Source organism: Gymnoscopelus braueri (genome assembly GCF_963280865.1).
Source record: "Gymnoscopelus braueri genome assembly, chromosome: 12".
NCBI classification, from domain to species: Eukaryota; Metazoa; Chordata; class Actinopteri; order Myctophiformes; family Myctophidae; genus Gymnoscopelus; species Gymnoscopelus braueri.
In genome coordinates, this window is record NC_137614.1 from 6,878,406 (window position 1) to 6,896,818 (window position 18,413).

The 18,413-nt window shown below is 42.7% G+C and overlaps 1 protein-coding gene across 1 annotated transcript in view; it reads left to right on the plus strand.

The window, feature by feature from the left end:
* LOC308096889 (membrane-associated guanylate kinase, WW and PDZ domain-containing protein 1-like) overlaps window positions 1-18,413 on the plus strand; it is a 199,769-nt gene that overhangs the window by 138,232 nt on the left and 43,124 nt on the right. Inside the window, exons 11-15 of the mRNA XM_080444399.1 lie at window positions 3,560-3,685; window positions 4,257-4,442; window positions 5,120-5,360; window positions 6,357-6,526; window positions 8,424-8,633. Coding sequence (XP_080300525.1) covers window positions 3,560-3,685; window positions 4,257-4,442; window positions 5,120-5,360; window positions 6,357-6,526; window positions 8,424-8,633 — 933 coding nt within the window. The remainder of the gene's footprint in view (window positions 1-3,559; window positions 3,686-4,256; window positions 4,443-5,119; window positions 5,361-6,356; window positions 6,527-8,423; window positions 8,634-18,413) is intronic.

The window sequence follows — 18,413 nt, forward strand, 5'->3', positions numbered from 1 at the left end:
TGAAACTTCTCCATGTTTGAGTCATAGCGTTCCTCCTCCTCGCCGCTGCGGTCGTTCCTGTCTCCTGGTCGGTCTCCTCCTCCTCCTCCTCACGGAACTGTATGTGGGGAGGAGCTTAGTGCTGGCCGGTATAGATCCATTTAGTTGCTGTCGGGGGCAGAAACCTCTTATCTCCATATTTAAACTTTTTGTGTTTTCCCCCCGTAAATTAACGCCCTACTTGATCATACTACAGCAGTGGTTTTCAACCTTTTTCATGCCAAGGACCCCTAAATTGATATACATTTGGCCGCGGACCCCCATCTGAAAATGTGTTGTGCCAGGGACCCCCAGAAGCAAAGATTTGAGTTAAAAATGTTAGCTTTAAAAATATATATATTCAAAGATTTGCACACATTCTCAAGATTTTTCAAAAATAGCAGATCTACAAGCTCATTGCGCGGCACTGAGATTGATTCATCTCCTGACTTTACTTCAACGAGATGGAGACGACCGCAGCTGTGGGGTCTAAGGGGCCATGATGTCCACATACGCGTTTTCTGAGCCGCCAGCGCCTCTCTGCCATGCATGTCTATGGTACGGCGCACTGGAGCGCTCGCTCCTCCTCCCTGCGCCGAACATCGCATCGCTCTCAGCGTACAGCGAAAGATTTTCTCTACTATTTTTGGCAAAACAGTAGAGAAAATAGTTGAACCCATTAAGACCGGGAACGCATCTGTGTAACCATTTTAACAATGATTTTATACTATTTAAAAATAGCCAATATACAAGCTCATAAGCGTGGCACCGCGAGTGCAGATCCCCGGACCCCGCCCATCTCAAAATATGTTGTTCCAGGGACCCCCCTCAGAAGCAAAGATTTGAGTTACAAATTAAATTAAAAAATATATGTATTCAAAGATTTGCACAAAATGTTCACGATTTTTCAAAAATGGCAGATCTACAAGCTCATAGCACGGCACTCTGTGCCGTGCTATGAGCTTGTAGATCTGCTATTTTTGAATAGCCAAAGAATAGTTTAAAACGGTTTGATCCTCCTGGCTGTCTGAGAAACCGCTCATTTACAGCCTGAGTTCGAATCGTAAACCACAACCATGACATGTCCATGTTAACCTCTGTTCAGACATTGCAGGCGTTAATAGTTAGTTAAGTTAGTCAGTTAGTTAGTTTATGTATTTCTGTCGTGATTTAACAAAACAGTTGAACGTACAGAATAAAGGCAACAAGATAACTATTTGCCGAAAGGCTATGGGCTGAAGCCGAAGCTTATTATGCCCGCCTTATTAATATTTAAATGCATTGTCGCTATAGAGAAAAAGGAAACAAACGAGCAAAAAGAAAGAAAGCCAAGTATCAACGAAGTCTTAGGCCTCGTACACACAGTTAAAACACGCGACGCATGCTTTACGCATGCCTCTGTTTTTTTATTTGATGCGCGTGGTTCAAACCCCCCCCCCCCCCCCCCGAGGCATGCTTAAAGCATGCGGTGTGTGTTTTAACTGTGTGTACTACGAGGCCTAACATATCAGAACAAACGAAACTTCTTTTGATAAATATTCCATATGCGAGCGCTCTGAACATGACATCCAAAGCGCTCTCTCTCTCCTCATAAAAGCCTTGTGTGGACACGGGCCCCTAATTCACTGTTTAGCTTCTTCTTTATTTGATCATACGTACTTTGTATTGTATTATTTAACTCTTTTGCTTTAGTTTGTGCCATGTGTTTTCATTCATATTACTGATATCCTACTTGCTAAGCATTCTTATACTAAAAAAAGAAAAAAATAAGTTCCTATTTTTTACCACATGAATTTATAATTTGAAGAGTTGGCCACAGACTACTGTATGTACTGTAACTGCTGCTGAGAATGTATTTGTATTTATGCATTTTCATATGTAGGCATAGAGATACTGTGGCACAGAAGTAGAAAAAAATGATTATTTCCTTAGCTGTTATTCTATGGACTATTTTTCGGAATCATCAAATAATTGAGGAGCACTTTTTGATTGATTTTGATTGATTTTTAGATGAATTGCAGTCTAATGCATGATTTTTTTTTTAACCATCTATCAAATTGATTAGTCCAATTTACTGTTGCAGCCTTACATAGGACTTTACGCTTCATTTATGCAATTTAAAGACACATAGAAACATAATCGTTATCTGTAGATATCACAAGTACTCAAGCCTAGAAAGAATTAATAATAATTGAACACCACACTGAAGAAATCCCTCATATGTTTAATGATGGACTGTCCATCCCAGCCCTGCTCATGAAGCTGAATTGACGAAACAACTATCTATGTTTTATACCATAAAGTTTAGTATGTCCAGAAGTCTTTGAACACGGGATGGAAGACAGTCAGCAATGTTAATTAAACGATGATTATCGTTAGCTTACTTCTCATATCACACATCACAAATTAATCTGATTTCTTTTCTATTATTATAATGGATACAATTCATTAGTTTGGTTAACTGTTTCAGCCTTAGAAAGTTATGTAAATCCTTTAACCGCTATATATCAGGGGTCTTCAACGTTTTTCAGGCCAAAAACACCCTAGCTGAGAGAGAGATGAAGCAGGGACCCCCTCTATACATTGTATAAAATTGTGTTTCAGATTAACCTTCTTTTTTTTTTACTTGGTCTGCTCTCTTTCCCTCTACACTACACCTCTTTGCCAAATCTTTGCCGATCTACAAGCTCACAACGCCTCGCAGCGCGAGGCGTTGTGAGCTTGTAGATCTGCTATTTTTGGCTAAACTTCTCCTCAGAAAAGGGATGCTAGGGTTCAAGTGGTTCATGTAAAAAAAAAAACATCAGATCACACAACGATTTGGCGGCCCCCCCTGTAGTAACTCTGAGGACCCCCTAGGGGTCCCGGACCACCTGTTGAAGACCCCTGCACTATATAGTTGACCGGGGTCCCCCAGGGTTCTATGCTGGTTCTTTTATAGGTCTCCACCGCAACGACACCGGTGGCGGTAAGTATTGGAAACCGTCTGTTGCTGAAAATCTGCTGTTGAATGGGCGGTGAATACACTAGTTGTAGGGAAGCGTCGAAAAGGTCGTCTTTCGCCCGCCGGATAGCAGCGGGCTTGTTGTTGAAAAAAACATAGGCTATTTTTATCACCATGGTAGCCGTCTGTCGGTGTCGGCTCTCAGATGCATTCATCAACTTTTTTCCCACCTTCCAACCCACTGATCTCCCGACTTCATTCGACTGCCAGTCTGTAGTAATCTGTAGTCTGTTTGGTGGAGAGCTACTTTAACATCACATCTTTTCTCTTCGCCGATCTACAAGCCTGTAGATCTGCCATTTTCTCTGAATGTTTGTCCCCAGATTAGGGACGCTATAGGGTTCAAGGCGTTAAAGGACGTGCACTTTATGTTTCTGCTGTTTGTTTTTAAATGTTTGTATGTCTATATGTACAGTTTGTGTTTAAATGAATGATTCCCTGTCTTTGTCTCACACACACACACACACACACACACACACACACACACACACACACACACACACACACACACACACATACACATACACACACACACAGAGTGGATCGAGGAACACGCTTCAGCAGGAGCCCCCCTGTCTAACTACGCCCCCAACCATCTGGAGACATACCGGGACCCCCATAACCTGCCACCCCTACCCCCGGGTCCTGGGGGACCACCGAAACGTAAGGCTTTTTTATGCAACATGCAAATTTGCCAAACCTTTTCAAAATGAGCAATTATGTAAATTGAAAGTACTCAAATGTTTTACTCAAGTAAAAGTATCAATACTGCAATATAGAAATACTCTGTTACAAATAAAAGTCCGGAATTCAAAATGTACTTCAAGTACCAAAAGTAAAAGTTCTCCCCATTTCAAGTTTTCAAATGGCCGAAATATATAGGGTTGAAGTGGTTAATGTATGTTTTGTGATAATAATCTAAATCTAAAAAGTAACTAGTAACTAAAGATTTCAAATAATTGTAGTGGAGTAAAAAAAAAAATGTACTCAAGAAAAGTACAAATACCTTAAAATTGTGTTTAAGTACAGTACTTGAGTAAATGTACTTACTTTCCACCACTGTGTAAATACAGGGAAAAGTTACATAGTATGCCCTTAAAGAGCTGGAGAGCTAGGGAGACCCCTGTCACTGCACCGCAACATGTTGTGGGCTTGTAGATCAGCTATTTATGATAATTTTAAATTTGAAAAACAAAGACACATTTTGACAGCAACATTGTTTATTTTTTTCCAGGAGGGAAGCCGTTCTTCACCAGAAACCCGGCGGAGCTGACAGGAACCTTCATCAACACCAAGCTGAAGAAGAGTCGTCGTGGTTTCGGCTTCACCGTGGTGGGAGGAGACGAGCCCGACGAGTTCCTCCAGATTAAGAGCCTGGTGCTGGACGGGCCCGCCGCCGTGGACGGGAAGATGGAGACAGGTGCGGTACACCAGTGTCTCTCAAACATGTTCATGTTAAGGATCAGTGGTGTAAAGTAACTAAGTATATAAAGTATAACTGAGTATATATAAGTACTGTACTTAAGTACAATTTTTAGGTACTTTTACTTTACTGGAGTATTTCCAATTGTCTATATTTTTACTTCTACTCCACTATATCTCAGAGGCAAATATTGTACTTTTACTCCACTGCAATTATTTGAAAACTTGAGTTACTAGTTACTTTGCAGATATAAATTATTACATTATAAAACATACATAACTTTAGCCTTATTTTATACATAGGCTATTTGAAAATAGCTGATCTACAAGCTCAAAACGCGCCACAACATGACGCATTATGAGCTTGTAGGTAGGATATTTTTGCTGAATGTTAGCCCTAGAATAGGGATGCTTAGGGTTCAAGTGGTCAAGTGATTGAAAAGCTAGAATATTTCACTTTATTTCCAAAGTTGACGGCTATGTCTATGCTAACAGTTGCTAACAGTTGTTTCATTATAGTTGGCAGGTGACGTGATCGTCAGCGTGAACGACACCAATGCTAACATGCTAACGGCATAGTGTCGCGTATTTACTGGCGACCTGATCGTCAGTGTGAGCGACACCATGCTAACATGCTAACCTGCTAACGGCATTTTGGTGTGTATTTATGTACAGGCGACGTGATCGTCAGTGTGAACGACACCATCGTGCTGGGCTACACCCACGCCCAGGTGGTGAAGATCTTCCAGTCCATCCCCATCGGCTCCATGGTGGAGCTGGCGCTGTGCCGGGGCTACCCGCTGCCCTTTGACCCTGACGACCCCAACACCAGCCTGGTGACCTCCGTGGCCATCCTGGAGAACAAGGAGCCCGTCATCGTCAACGGCGGCCAGGAGAGCTACGAGTCCCCGTCCAGGTTAGTCAAAGTGGGGTCCGGGGACCCCCAGGGGTCCCTGAGGGAGTTCCAGGGGGTCCTCAGCTCAATGATGGATAGTTAGGAACAAAAAGGGACCCTTATGGGTCTCAGAGTTAAACTAACATTGATTTTACAATATAAATTGGGGTCCCAGAGATAGAAATGCCATTTAAATAGGGGTCCGTAGCCCTATTATGCATGTCAAACTGGGGCTCCTTGAATTTAAAATGGTTGAGAATCCCTGCTAGAGCCGTAAAAATCTTCTCTTATGGGGGTTCCTGGCATATCTTTTCAAATGGGGGTCCGCAGACTAATAAGTGTCAATTTGAAAAAGTTTGAGAACCACTGAGTTAGTGTTTGGAACTTTTCATTATAGGCTTTTTATTTTTTATTTCATTTTGGCTTCATGTTTGTCAGTTAAGTTTTAATGTGGGCTTGCTGGTATAGTTTTTTGTGCAAAGGCTTAGTTTTAGTTTACTTTTTTATTAGTTTTAGTGTCAGTTTTAGGTTTTTGCGTAAGACTCAAAAAGGTCAGAAAAGACTGTGTAACTGGAAAAGTGCGCTCCTCTGAGCGCAGATCCTCGCCAGGCCAGGTTGCCTACCCAGGACCCGCAAAGTTTGGCAGGCAGTCATAGCTAATTGGAATGGAACCTGCGAAATCGGACCGATACATCCTGATCACATGACTGCAGATATATTATGTATGTCGCGATACGACGCGTTGTGAGCTTGTAGATCGGCTATTTTCAAACATTTTTGTACTTTTACTTTAAGTATATTTTGATGCCAATACTTTTTTACTTTTACTCAAGTAACATTTTGAACACTTTTACTTGTAACATAGTATTTTTTATGTTGTGGTATTGCTACTTTTACTTAAAGTAAAATATCTGAGTACTTCTTCCACCACTGATTATAACGACCTCTCTCTCTCTCTCTCTCTCTCTCTCTCTCTCTCTCTCTCTCTCTCCCCCCCCCCCCCCCCGCCCCGTTCAGCCACGGCAGCCATAACGGCCTGCGGGGGGAGCCCCGCCCCCACAGCCCGTCGGCCGACGTGGCGTCCAACGGCTCCCACGGCTACTCCAGCAGCGAAGTGGCCACGCTGGCGTCCTCCATCGCCACGCAGCCCGAGCTCATCACCGTGCACATGGAGAAGGGAGACAAAGGTAACGACACACACAATGCTTATTATTGCCCCGTCCGAAAAATTCTGCTTCTAGATCTTGTAGTCCATCCTCCATTGAGGCTGATTTTAAAAACGTCTTCTAAGTTTTCAGAAAATTCAAATTTATAAAAAATAAATACAAATAAAATCCTGTTGCTATATACATAGCAATATTTGAAATGACACAGATGCTTCCCCGGTTTTAAAGGTATAACAACGTATAGGCTTTCCCGGTCTTAATGGGTTATGAATAAACTTATATTATTATTATTAGGCATGCAACGATTTATCGTAAATCGATCAAAATTGATTCAAACTGGTGACAATTTAAATTGATTTAACTCACTGAGTGCCAGAATTATTTCTGGCTATTTTTGGCCATTTTTGGCCATTTTGGCCAAGTTAAACAAGGAGTGGATGGAGCTGCAAATCTTCAGATAATGATATCTTGGGTTCTGAACAAAAAACAAATATATATATATATCAGGGGTCGCGCTAGGATATTAATCTGCCGGTCCCAATGTCCGGAATGATTCAAATTTATCGGACATCTGATAAAAATACCGGTCATAATTATATTTATGCATTAATTACAAGCAGGTGCGTAAATACAGCCTAACACTTTGGCCTACAGCATTATATTTTGGATTGAGCTATTTGAACATGAACCATGATGAACGACATTTTATATAGCAGGGTCATCTTGCACAAATACATTCATTACCTACATTTCCATTTGCGCATGCTGTGTCACTGCGTGCGTAATGGTTTCTCAATGCGTTTGAACGCATTTTCTAATCAAAGGGGCACTGCACAAAACCTCTGACCTCAGCTGGCTCAGCTGACCTGTTAGGGCAATAAATGATAGACCACTACTCACTCACAGGAGGTTAGCTGTATAGTTAAGCAGTGGATGCCGTCCGTGCGTCTAGTTGGGACAGCCGTGGGAAAGTTGATGAGTTGTGAGAATCTTGTCGTCTCCTCATAGAGCTATTCAGTTCAAAGTGGTAACGTTTTAACGTGTCCACCCTCATAGAGATAAAAATAGGTTCACCTTTATGATTAACGTCGTGTTTCATCTGGATGCCACAGTTGCAGTAGCCTAAAGCTGTTGTGAAGACTATTTACGCATCTGTGTTGGATGTTTCATCTTCAAATTGCATTGTTGTTAAACTGTAGTAGGGCAACTTGCAACTTTACTCACAAGTGCCCTTGTAGTAGCTATAGTATCTGTGACATATTCTAACTCGTAATGATACAACTTGTGTGTGACTGTTAAATACACAACTTTATCTAATATAACCGGACCGCGGTCTCTGTCTTGTATGTCGCGATAGACCAGAGTTATAATATATTGCAACAACTACGCAGAAGCAACAACTCTCGTCTTCCGGTCATACCTCTGAGAGAGAGAGAGAGAGAGAGAGAGAGAGAGAGAGAGAGAGAGAGAGAGAGAGAGAGAGAGAGAGAGAGAGAGAGAGAGAGAGAGAGAGAGAGAGAGAGAGAGAGAGAGAGAGAGAGAGGAGAGAGAGAGAGAGAGAGAGAGAGAGAGAGAGAGAGAGGATGAAATGTGCCTGATTTGTGGTGATATTTAATGAACTGCCGTGTCATTGTCAACCATTGTCAATGTCCGGAGAGATTTATTTTTTCCGGTCTTTGTCATGAAAAATCGGTCAAAACCGGCAATTATCGGACTAACGCGACCTCTGATATATATATATATATATTTTTTTACAATTTACACAAAAAGGTGTTTCGGTCATTTGTCTGGAAACTAATTTTGTATGTAAAACAATCTTGAAAAATCGTATCGTGAACCTAGTATGGTGATTTGAATCGTATGGAGAGTTGAGTGAATCATTACTATGCCTAAATCATTATTATTATTATTCCTCCAGGGTTCGGCTTCACCATCGCCGACAGCCTGACGGGCGGAGGCCAGCGGGTCAAGCAGATCGTGGACTACCCGCGCTGCCGCGGCCTGAAGGAGTCCGACATCCTGATGGAGGTCAACAAGAGGAACGTCCAGAACATGTCCCACAACCAGGTGGTGGACCTGCTCAGCAAGTGTCCCCGAGGCAGCGAGGTCACCATGCTCGTACAGAGAGGTAGGGGTTGAACTTTACCATGATACGCTAGAGCAGTGGACCCCCCAGGGGTCCCTGGGGGGGTACCAGGGGGTCCCCAGCAAATATGTGTCAATGCAGTGTCACAATCATTTCAACCACTTTAATCTTACTTTGGCTATTCAAAAATAGCAGATCTACAAGCTCGTAGCTTGGCAGCTGATAGTAGATCTGATATTGTAGATCTGATATTTTTGAAAAATCGTGAAAAATGTGCGCAAATCTTTGAATATATATATATTTTTTGTTCAACTCAAATCTTTGCTTCTGGGGGGGTCAATATTTTGAGATGGGGGGGGGGGGGGGGGGTCCGCGGCCAAATACAAGAACATTTAGAAAATAGCCGATCTACAAGCTCACAACATGTCACCTTGTGAGCTTGCCTGGCAGCAACGATATACTGTATTGGTGACGCTTCACAGTAAATGTGTGCAAACTGTGTGCAGGAGTGTGTGTGTGTGTGTGTGTGTGTGTGTGTGTGTGTGTGTGTGTGTGTGTGTGTGTGTGTGTGTGTGTGTGTGTGTGTGTGTGTGTGTGTGTGTGTGTGTGTGTGTGTGTGTGTGTGTGTGTGTGTGTGTGTGTGTGTGTGTGTCTACTACTACTGTGCTACTCAGCTGCAACTATAAAAATAACTCCAGCGTATAGCTGGAAGGCTGGCTGGCGTCTCTCGGCCAGAAGCAGCACAACACAGCGGTGCGAACGACATAACGAGTGAGTGGCGAGGGGGAGGGAGGGGGGAGAGAGGGGGAGAGAGAGAGAGAGAGGGGGGCTGGCGGCACGAAACACTTGGACCTGCCAAGATGAGAGGAAGAGATGGATTGGAACGAGGGAGGAGGAAGTGGAGAGAGAGAGCAGACGAGTGTGGGAAGGAAGTGGGATGATTGGAGGAGAGAGATGGAGAGAGAGAGAAAGAGAGAGAGAGTGAGAGAGAGAGAGGGATGGGAGAGAAGGGTAGGAGGTAGAACATGGAACCAAGGATTCCTATCTATTATGAATATGGATGCCAACATCTGAGTCGCTCCTCTGAGATTTATGCCTGACGGCACTGGTGGAAAAAGTACAATTTTCTTTTACTTAAGTAAAAGTATCAATACCGCAATGTAGAACTACAATATATATATCGTCAGTGTCCAGCCGGGGACCAGCTAACTCCATTTTCAGAATCAACGCTATTGAACCCCCTCTACATCTGTGTAATTTCTTTTTAAATAATAACATATGAAGTAACTCCATTGGACCCTCAAACTGTCCGTCAAAAAACAAACAACTCCCCCCTCCTCTCAGGCTCTCGAGAAGCTCTGCTCTGTATGAGGCAGACAGGGAGAAGATTTTTCAATGCTTTTGGGAGAACATAAACTGGGAAAAGAGAATGTATGTGCAAGGTTTGATAGATGTCACCCCCAGTAAAGAGGAGAAGGGTGTCTTCACAAAGGTCATCTGCTCGTGTTTTCTTTTTAAATGTTAATGGACAGAGAATGAGTGTGTGCAGGAGTTTGTTTCAAACATCTCCAAGAGCTCAAGGAGATCATGCCAAAAGACTTACACAGCTTTTATGACAATCTAAAGCACTAAGAAACACCCACCACACACACGCAACACACAACACACAACAGTGTGATAATAAAATGTTGATAGGTATATGATGGGTAAATTCAACTGTGGTTGTTATTGTTAGTGCAGTAGGCTACAGATTTGACAGATTCTATTTTTCATGAATGTATTTTGTATTTATATGCCATTTATTTATTGTTGGTGTGCCATGATCGCTTTTGTTAAATACATGATTGAGTATTGAGGCAGAATTGTTTGTTGCACTCAACTGTAGAAGAACAACAGTGGTAACAGTTAGATCCATGGTTGTTTACAATGCATGTTAAAATAAAAGTTGTTTAAGTACAGAATTCAGCTTGATCTATAGTATATGAGGATGGCGCTCACCATAAATAGCTGATCTCCAAGCTCACAATGCGTTGTGATATGTTGTGAGCTTTGAGATCCATTGCCAGCTGTTCTTATCAATGATGGACAAAACCTCCTAACTCCACTTGCACTGGATTTGGGTAAAGTGGTGATAATATAATGACACATGCAAGTATCTGATAATATATAAAGTCACAATACCAAGTTTGATGAGGCAGTATTGCTTTGTTTTAAAGATATAAGGTTCTTAATTTTCTGAAAATTTGATATTTTGTTTTTCATTTCCTGAAAAATTACCATTTTGGATTTAGCTGGTTCCGGCCGAACAGCAGAGATATAATATATAAAAGTCTGGAATTCAAAATGTACTTGAATGAAAATATACTTAAAGTACCAAAAGTAGAAAGTACTCGTTATGCAGAATGTCCCATTTCACAAGTTTTTGTATAAAAATATTTTTGAAAATAACAGATCTACAAGCTCACAATGCGACGCATTGTGAGCTTGTAGATCGTCTATTTTCAAATGGCTGAGATGTATATAAGGCTGAAGAGGTTAATGTATGTTTTGTAATAATAATAAAAATCAACAAAGTAACAAGTAACTAAAGTTTTCAAATAATTATAGTGGAGTAAAAGTACAATATTTGCCTCTTGAGATGTGGTGGAGTAGAAGTAAAAGTATTTAAGTACAGTACGTGAGTAAATGTACTTTCCACCACTGTAAATCAGTGCTTCACCATTTAAACAAAAACGTGTCTCTTCTCAAGAGGAGCGCAGTGCGCTCCCCGGTGGACGCAAGCGAGGATGCAGGGGTTGCGTCGCTTCCCATGTGAAACGCCCCCTTTGAGAGAGATGCGCGCAAACATGGAAATATTGGCTGCCTTCTCTTTCAAATGTTTATCCCCACCTAACCTCTCCCGCGTGGATGTATAACCATTTCTGACAGCAAATGCACAATTCTATAGTTTTGTAAGATAGTTGTCTCTTAAGTTGCAATGTAACAAGTTAAAACCTTTCTTTATTTCCATTTAATTAACTAACTTTTTTTTTTATTGTTTTGTTCCACTTTTGCTTTGGCAATGTAAACGGGTGTTTTCTATGCCAATAAAGCCCATTGGATTGAGAGAGAGACAGACAGGAAGACTGGGAGAGGGAGAAAGCGAGAGACACACAGAGAGAGAAAGAGAGACAGACAGACAGACACACAGACAGACAGGGAGAGGGAGAAAGAGAGAGACACAGAGAGAGAAAGAGAGAGGATGGGAGGTTATTGGAGCAGGGAGATGTGATTGGTGTTAATTAGAATAATGTGTGTGAGGGCGGGTTTGTATGCTAATGATGTCACACCTCATTAATATGGATGATTGACCTTAACTCGGCCTGCACCATCCAATCCATAGCGCTTAACCCACGTGGCTCCCAGTCCTTATCTTTAGAGCCCCCCCCCTTTCTTACATCTGACAAAGCTCCCACACGCACACGCACACGTGCATTGCAACGTGACGCAACGATGTGGGAGTTAGTTAGTTAGGGTTTTTTTTGTACACGTTAAAAAATGTGGACTATATGTCCAAACAACCAGGTTGGGAAACTACTTCAGTAAAAACCACTGCACCCGGTTCAAATCCCGTGACCGTACATGACACATCTGACCTGGGATGACCCCCCCCCCCCCGATGAATGTAGAAACACATTTTTATATATATATTCTAGCCGTGACATTGTGGAGGCCTGTAATTTGTGTTCTTGCCTTCACTGTTTGTTGGGACAAATTGCCATCTAGTGTATACGCCACCTGGCACCAGAAGATCTCTATTTTGTGTGTGTGTGTGTGTGTGTGTGTGTGTGTGTGTGTGTGTGTGTGTGTGTGTGTGTGTGTGTGTGTGTGTGTGTGTGTGTGTGTGTGTGTGTGTGTGTGTGTGTGTGTGTGTGTGTGTGTGTGTGTGTGTGTGTGTGTGTGTGTGTGTGTGTGTGTGTGTGTGAAAGCAGCATCACCATCAGTTATGTCCTGTAATGAGTTGACCTTGCGTTCCGTTGCTAGAATAGCACTGCTCTATTGTGTTAAATGTCAGCGTCATTAGGTCTGTGTGTGTGAGAACGATATGGTTAGAGAGGCAGTTAGCCCTGATGCTGGGACATTCAGAGAGAGAGAGGGTCCATTTGGTTCTGTACACTCTCAGCGTCATATAAATGCGTTCAGGCGTTCAACGTGTGGAGTTTGAACGCTGTGTTTAACCCCCAAAGTGGGTTGACTGGAGGAGTACGTCCGCAGGGCTCTGTACAAGTGCCTTTTCTGTTTTCCTTCTAAATTAATTATCTTGGCTAGAAAGTAAGCTCACACGCGGCACGTGTGTGAGCTTGTAGATGTGCTATTTTCTAGCGAGACGTTTCCCCTAGTATTCGGATGCTGTGTTTAGATTTTCGCAGATTTCTCAGATTTATTGAAGGGACAGCCCCTTGAGATGAAGCATCTCATTTTCGAGGGGGGTCCCATAAAAACAGACATAGATACTGTAATAGAGTGTCTTTAGGTGAAAGAACAGCCAGTGATCAGGAACATTATTTGCACCTGTGCTGATTACCAATATCCCCCTGCACCTGTTAAAGGCCTTTTGAAGTGTGCTGCCTGTGTCAGTTACAAATACTATAAAGTAAACATCACATGGTTGCACCTGGGACGTAGCATCAATGTTGTAGCCTGGGGTCAACAGGTGTTTCGGGTCTCGCAACAACATACACCCTCGCCCAGGTGACCCAGCCGGGGTTTGATCAAGCCCCGACTTACGTCCCAGTAGCTACCCACGGTCAGTCCTATAGACGAATCCATAGCCGCGCTGCCTGTAGCTGCCTGTAGGCGGCCATTGCTGCGGTGTCGAGGTGCGGAGCGTTGACACCGCAGCTATGGCTGCCTACAGGCTATAGGGAAAGACAGGGCCACTCAGTCCGCTTCTCCGTAACTACTCTGCCGGGACTGGGGAGAGGAGAGGCTCTGGCACGTGGAGGGACTAGGCTCTGTGGGTGGCCTCCTGGCCGGGCTCCTCCTTCGTCTCACCAGGTCCAGGACCTGTACAGTGAATATGTCCCTACGAGTACAGTCAATGTAGGCAAAGGCATAAACAAGTTGTATCAAGATGTGAATATGTTTAAGCCAGTGTTAACATGCAGCTCAGATTAGACCCCCCTTCCAGACCCAGATTAACTGGTCTCAATTAAAAGATGTACGCCAGCATGGATCAGAGAGAACCCCCTTTTTGTCGTATAGCCACACACACAGTTCTGCAATTTATTCTTATCAGCGTTGGACATAAGACACGCTTCAACAATGCACCTAGTTTGCTTGTGGGCAAAAAAAACTAAACAGATACACACTGTAGTGAATCTTACATTTGCTGGCTTTGCAGTAACAAACAAAAATAAAAATAGAAAAATCTAATCATTCAATTTAATAGAAAAAAATAAAAAAATGTATTATGTTTTGAGAGAGAGAGAGAGAGAGAGAGAGAGAGCGCTCCATAAAGGAGTGTCCTAGTTTTTAGGACAGTGCTGCACAGTGCTGAATGCCACCCACAGAACACAAGCAGCGTTGCCGGATTCGGCAAGAGAAATAAGCAACTTATCGATCTATGAAAACGAGCCCAAAAGAAGCGACTATTAGGCCACATGAGCACTTTCAACCTATGCGTCTGCTATTTGAAAATGGCGTCGCGATATCACCCTCCCCGTCCGGCTTCTCTCCACCGAACACGGGCCAAAAAGAATAAATTATCCTAAAATATCTTTTAGAATTTCCAATTTCTGCTAAGCAGCAACTTGTGAGCTTGCCGTCTCCGCCCAAGTTTGGGGAATATGTTTTCGCTCAGCTCCTGTCCGTCAGTCAGTCAGTCTGTGAACAGCTAATCTCAGATCTCCAAAAGTTAGAATATGGAGATATGATATTTCTGGCCGGCAGCCAGTGGTGTAAAGTAACTAAGTACATGTACTCAAGTACTATTTTTACTTTACTTGAGTATTTCCAATTTTCAGTACTTTTACTTCTACTCCACTACATCTCAGAGGATAATATTTCACTTCTACTCCACTACAATTATTTGAAAACTTTAGTTACTAGTTACTTTGTAGATTTTGATTATTATTACAAAACATGCATTAACCACTTCAGCCCTAAATACATTTCGGACTCGATTTTCCGCCATTCAAGCGTTTTCTTTAAAAACACACCACGTTGTGACCTTGTAGATCGGCCTATTTTGGCTGAATGTTCATCCCAGGATAAGGGAAACCAGGGTTCAAGCGGTGAGAGGGTTCATTCAGACATCTTTAAAATATTCATTGTGTCCTTTCTGCTGTTTACCATTCAGTAGGATCCTTCCTACCGTTCCTTCCCTCCTTCCTTCCTTCCCTGTAAAAAAAAAAAGGAGGCCAAGCGTGACGTTCCCTCCATCTTGTCTTCCCATCCATCCTTTGTTGCCATGACAATACTCCACATCACTTCTGTAGGTTCTGTCCCTGGAGAGAGAGGGAGAGAGAGGGAGAACGAGCGAAAAAGAGAATAAAATATAAGGTCAATGACAGCAGGAAACAATGGAATGTGAAGCCGTCAGATGTGTGTGTGGGGGGGGGTTGTGGGTGGGGTGGTACCGATAAAATATGAGCTGGAGAGAATGATAATTTTGTCGCCACTCCTTTGGGTCTAAACTCTGTCCTCTGCCTTTACCCATCCTAACTATTAGGAGCAGTAAGTGATATTAATACATTTACCCATCCTAACTATTAGTGGGTGTGGTTTACATAATGTAAACGTATGTTTTCTCATGCCAATAAAGCTCCTTTGAATTGAAATTGAATTGATATTAACTCATTCACTGCCAGATAAAAATAAGTAAATAAATCAGCCACTGCCAGCGACTGTCAGCTTGTGTGTCTGCTATTTTCCAATAGTCAAAGAAATCTAAAATGACACAGATGCGTTCCGGGTCTTATTGGATTAACATTCACACCTAGCCGTTCTCAAATTAAACTAATCAAAATATAATAATCAGCTGTGCTGATCTCGCAGAGCAGAGCCGGCTAAGTGGCTAGGCTAGCAGTTTGCAGGGGAAGTTTGCAGATGTAGTAGCTAAACCTTCAGTCATTAGAAAAATAACATTTCTAGAATCAAATATCTTTATTACAGTGAGATTGAGCTAACAGTTACGTTTTGTTTCTCTATGTGTTCAGTTTGGGAAAAGTTGTCTAGCGCACAGCCATCTCAATGTTGGTTCTGGATTAGTATTTTTTACTTAAGTAAACAATCTGAGTACTTCCATCGCTGCAAGGAGCACCACCTCACGCACACACACACACACACACACACACACACACACACACACACACACACACACACACACACACACACACACACACACACACACATGCGTATTACCAAGCTAAGCATGTGCAGATTGCTGCTATAGTGTTTAATATGTTTGAATAATGTATGGTGTGTGTGTATGAGAGAGAGAGCGAGAGCGAGGCATGCTCTGAGCCATGATGACTGGCAGTGCGGGGGAGGGGCAGGCCTGCGTCTGACATGGCCTTGAAAAAGCCATCTGTCACATACACATCACAGCGTTGTGTGTGTGTGTGCGTGTGTTTGTGCGTGAGCGTGTACATAAACATGGTTATGTACTGGGGGTGAAAAGATGAGTGGATTCTCTCTCTCGCTCGCTCGCTTGCTCTCTCAGACTCCATCTCTCTCTTCCCCCAATTGAGGAGCAAACCTAGGATTACATCATCACCTCTGAAGGGAAGATCTTCACTCAGTAGAAGCCGTAGGAGAAACCTCTTATCTCCATATTCTAACCTTTTGTATTTTTTAAGTAAATTAATTAATTAATTAAAGCGTCAAAAGTAGCAGATCTACAAGCTCGAAACGCGGCGTGAAGCGACGCGTTTGTGTGCGTGTGCGCGTGCGTGCGTGAGTCACTGTACCTCAACACAACGCAGTTGTGTTGAAACATGTGCTACACCAACAATGGCCTCTCCTCCTCGTTTGATGCAAAAAAAACAATTTTGCCCTTGGTTATTTATTTGTTCTTCTTTCTTCTTCGTGCCATTCTATTTAGTCTAATATTCCATTCTCCTCTCTCCATGGGGCGGCCCGCCGAGTAGGCAGAGAGGCCGTTTGGGAGGCCCCCCCCCCGGCCCCGGTGTCCAAGTGTCCCTGAGCAAGACACTTAACTCATTCACTGCCATTCACTAAATAGCCCAAAAAGCCCAGACTGCCAGTATTTGGCGATTTTCTTACCTTTTCAAGTAGTCACAGAATATTTATCTCCAGTATGATCGATCCCCTGATGGTTGCTAATCACGGATGGTTTCGAAAAAAAAAGTTTGCTTGTTATACCCAGTTGAAAATAGCATGTTTCGCTCAAAAATACATAGAAAAACACAGGAGCCGAGATTCCGAATATTTCCCTACTACTTTAACCAGGAAGTGAATGGAGCAGTAAATCTTTGGATCGCGTTATCTCCTGGTTCTGTGTGAAAAAATAAAATAAAAATAAAGACATTATTGGCAGGGAATGAGTTAAGCTGCCCGACAGAAACGATAATATAACGCATTATAGACCCGACCTTATTATTCAGCCTTAACCCGATTAAAGATCTTCACAGTCTCCTCTCTCTACTCATTGTGCTGAGTAAGGTCCGTTCAGTATTCATAAAAGCCGGTCCTTTCTCTAAGCCCCCGCGTTGCACCTTTAGTGATCCGTTCAAAACCTTTTTTAAATGGAGCGACAGTGAAGAAATGGATTAATTGTTGCGTTTCAGGGCGTTGAGCAGCCAGGGCCGTGTTATCGTCGGCCGGCTTCAGCAGAGAGAGAGAGGGAGTGTGAAGACTTAATGCATCATTTATAGATGCCGTGCGCACGTGTGTCGACGCAGCAAGCTACGCTTACAGTTCTTTTTTTTGTGCCAGCTTGCCTGTGTTGGTATAATGTATATCGTTGCTGTCGGGGCGAAAAAAAACTCTTATCTCCGTATTTAAACTTTTTGTGTGTTTTTTCGTAAATTGACGCCCTATCATACTACAGCGTCACACAAAAGCATCAAAACTTGCAGATCTGCTACTTTTGAATCCTGAAAGGCAACAGTTTTGGACATATTAGGTTTCCACCCGACAGAGACGATAAATGGTAAACATACATTTATGCATGTATTCACAGGATTGTGTGTGTGTGTGTGTGTGTGTGTGTGTGTGTGTGTGTGTGTGTGTGTGTGTGTGTGTGTGTGTGTGTGTGTGTGTGTGTGTGTGTGTGTGTGTGTGTGTGTGTGTGTGTGTGTGTGTGTGTGTGTGTGTGTGTGTGTGTGTGTGTGTGTGTGTGTGTGTGTGTGTGTGTGTGTGTGTGTGTGTGTGTGTGTGTGTGTGTGTGTGTGTGCGTGCGTGCGCACGTGCGTGTGTGTCACTTTTACTGTAGCTGTCTAATAATACTGAGCTGTGTTGCCATTAAAGGAGCGCTCCACAAATGTTCAACCATATTTTCATATAATTGGTCCTCACTAATGCTCATTATAAGATGGCACCACTCACTCTGCGTCTCATTAGTGGGCTATGGACTGTTCAGAAACCTGCCTACCAATGACATCATCGGTAGGCAGGGTTGGTCAAACAAGATTTGAAAAAATATATATATTTTTTTGTTTGTATTATTAATGCAAGGACAATGGCTTCCATTTCAGCATGCTCTTACCAGTAAGAGAAACGCTGTAGTATCTATTAGCTTGAAATCTCAATCGATGATGTCATTGGTAGGCAGGTTTCTGAACAATCCATAGTCCACCAATGAGACACAGAGTGAGT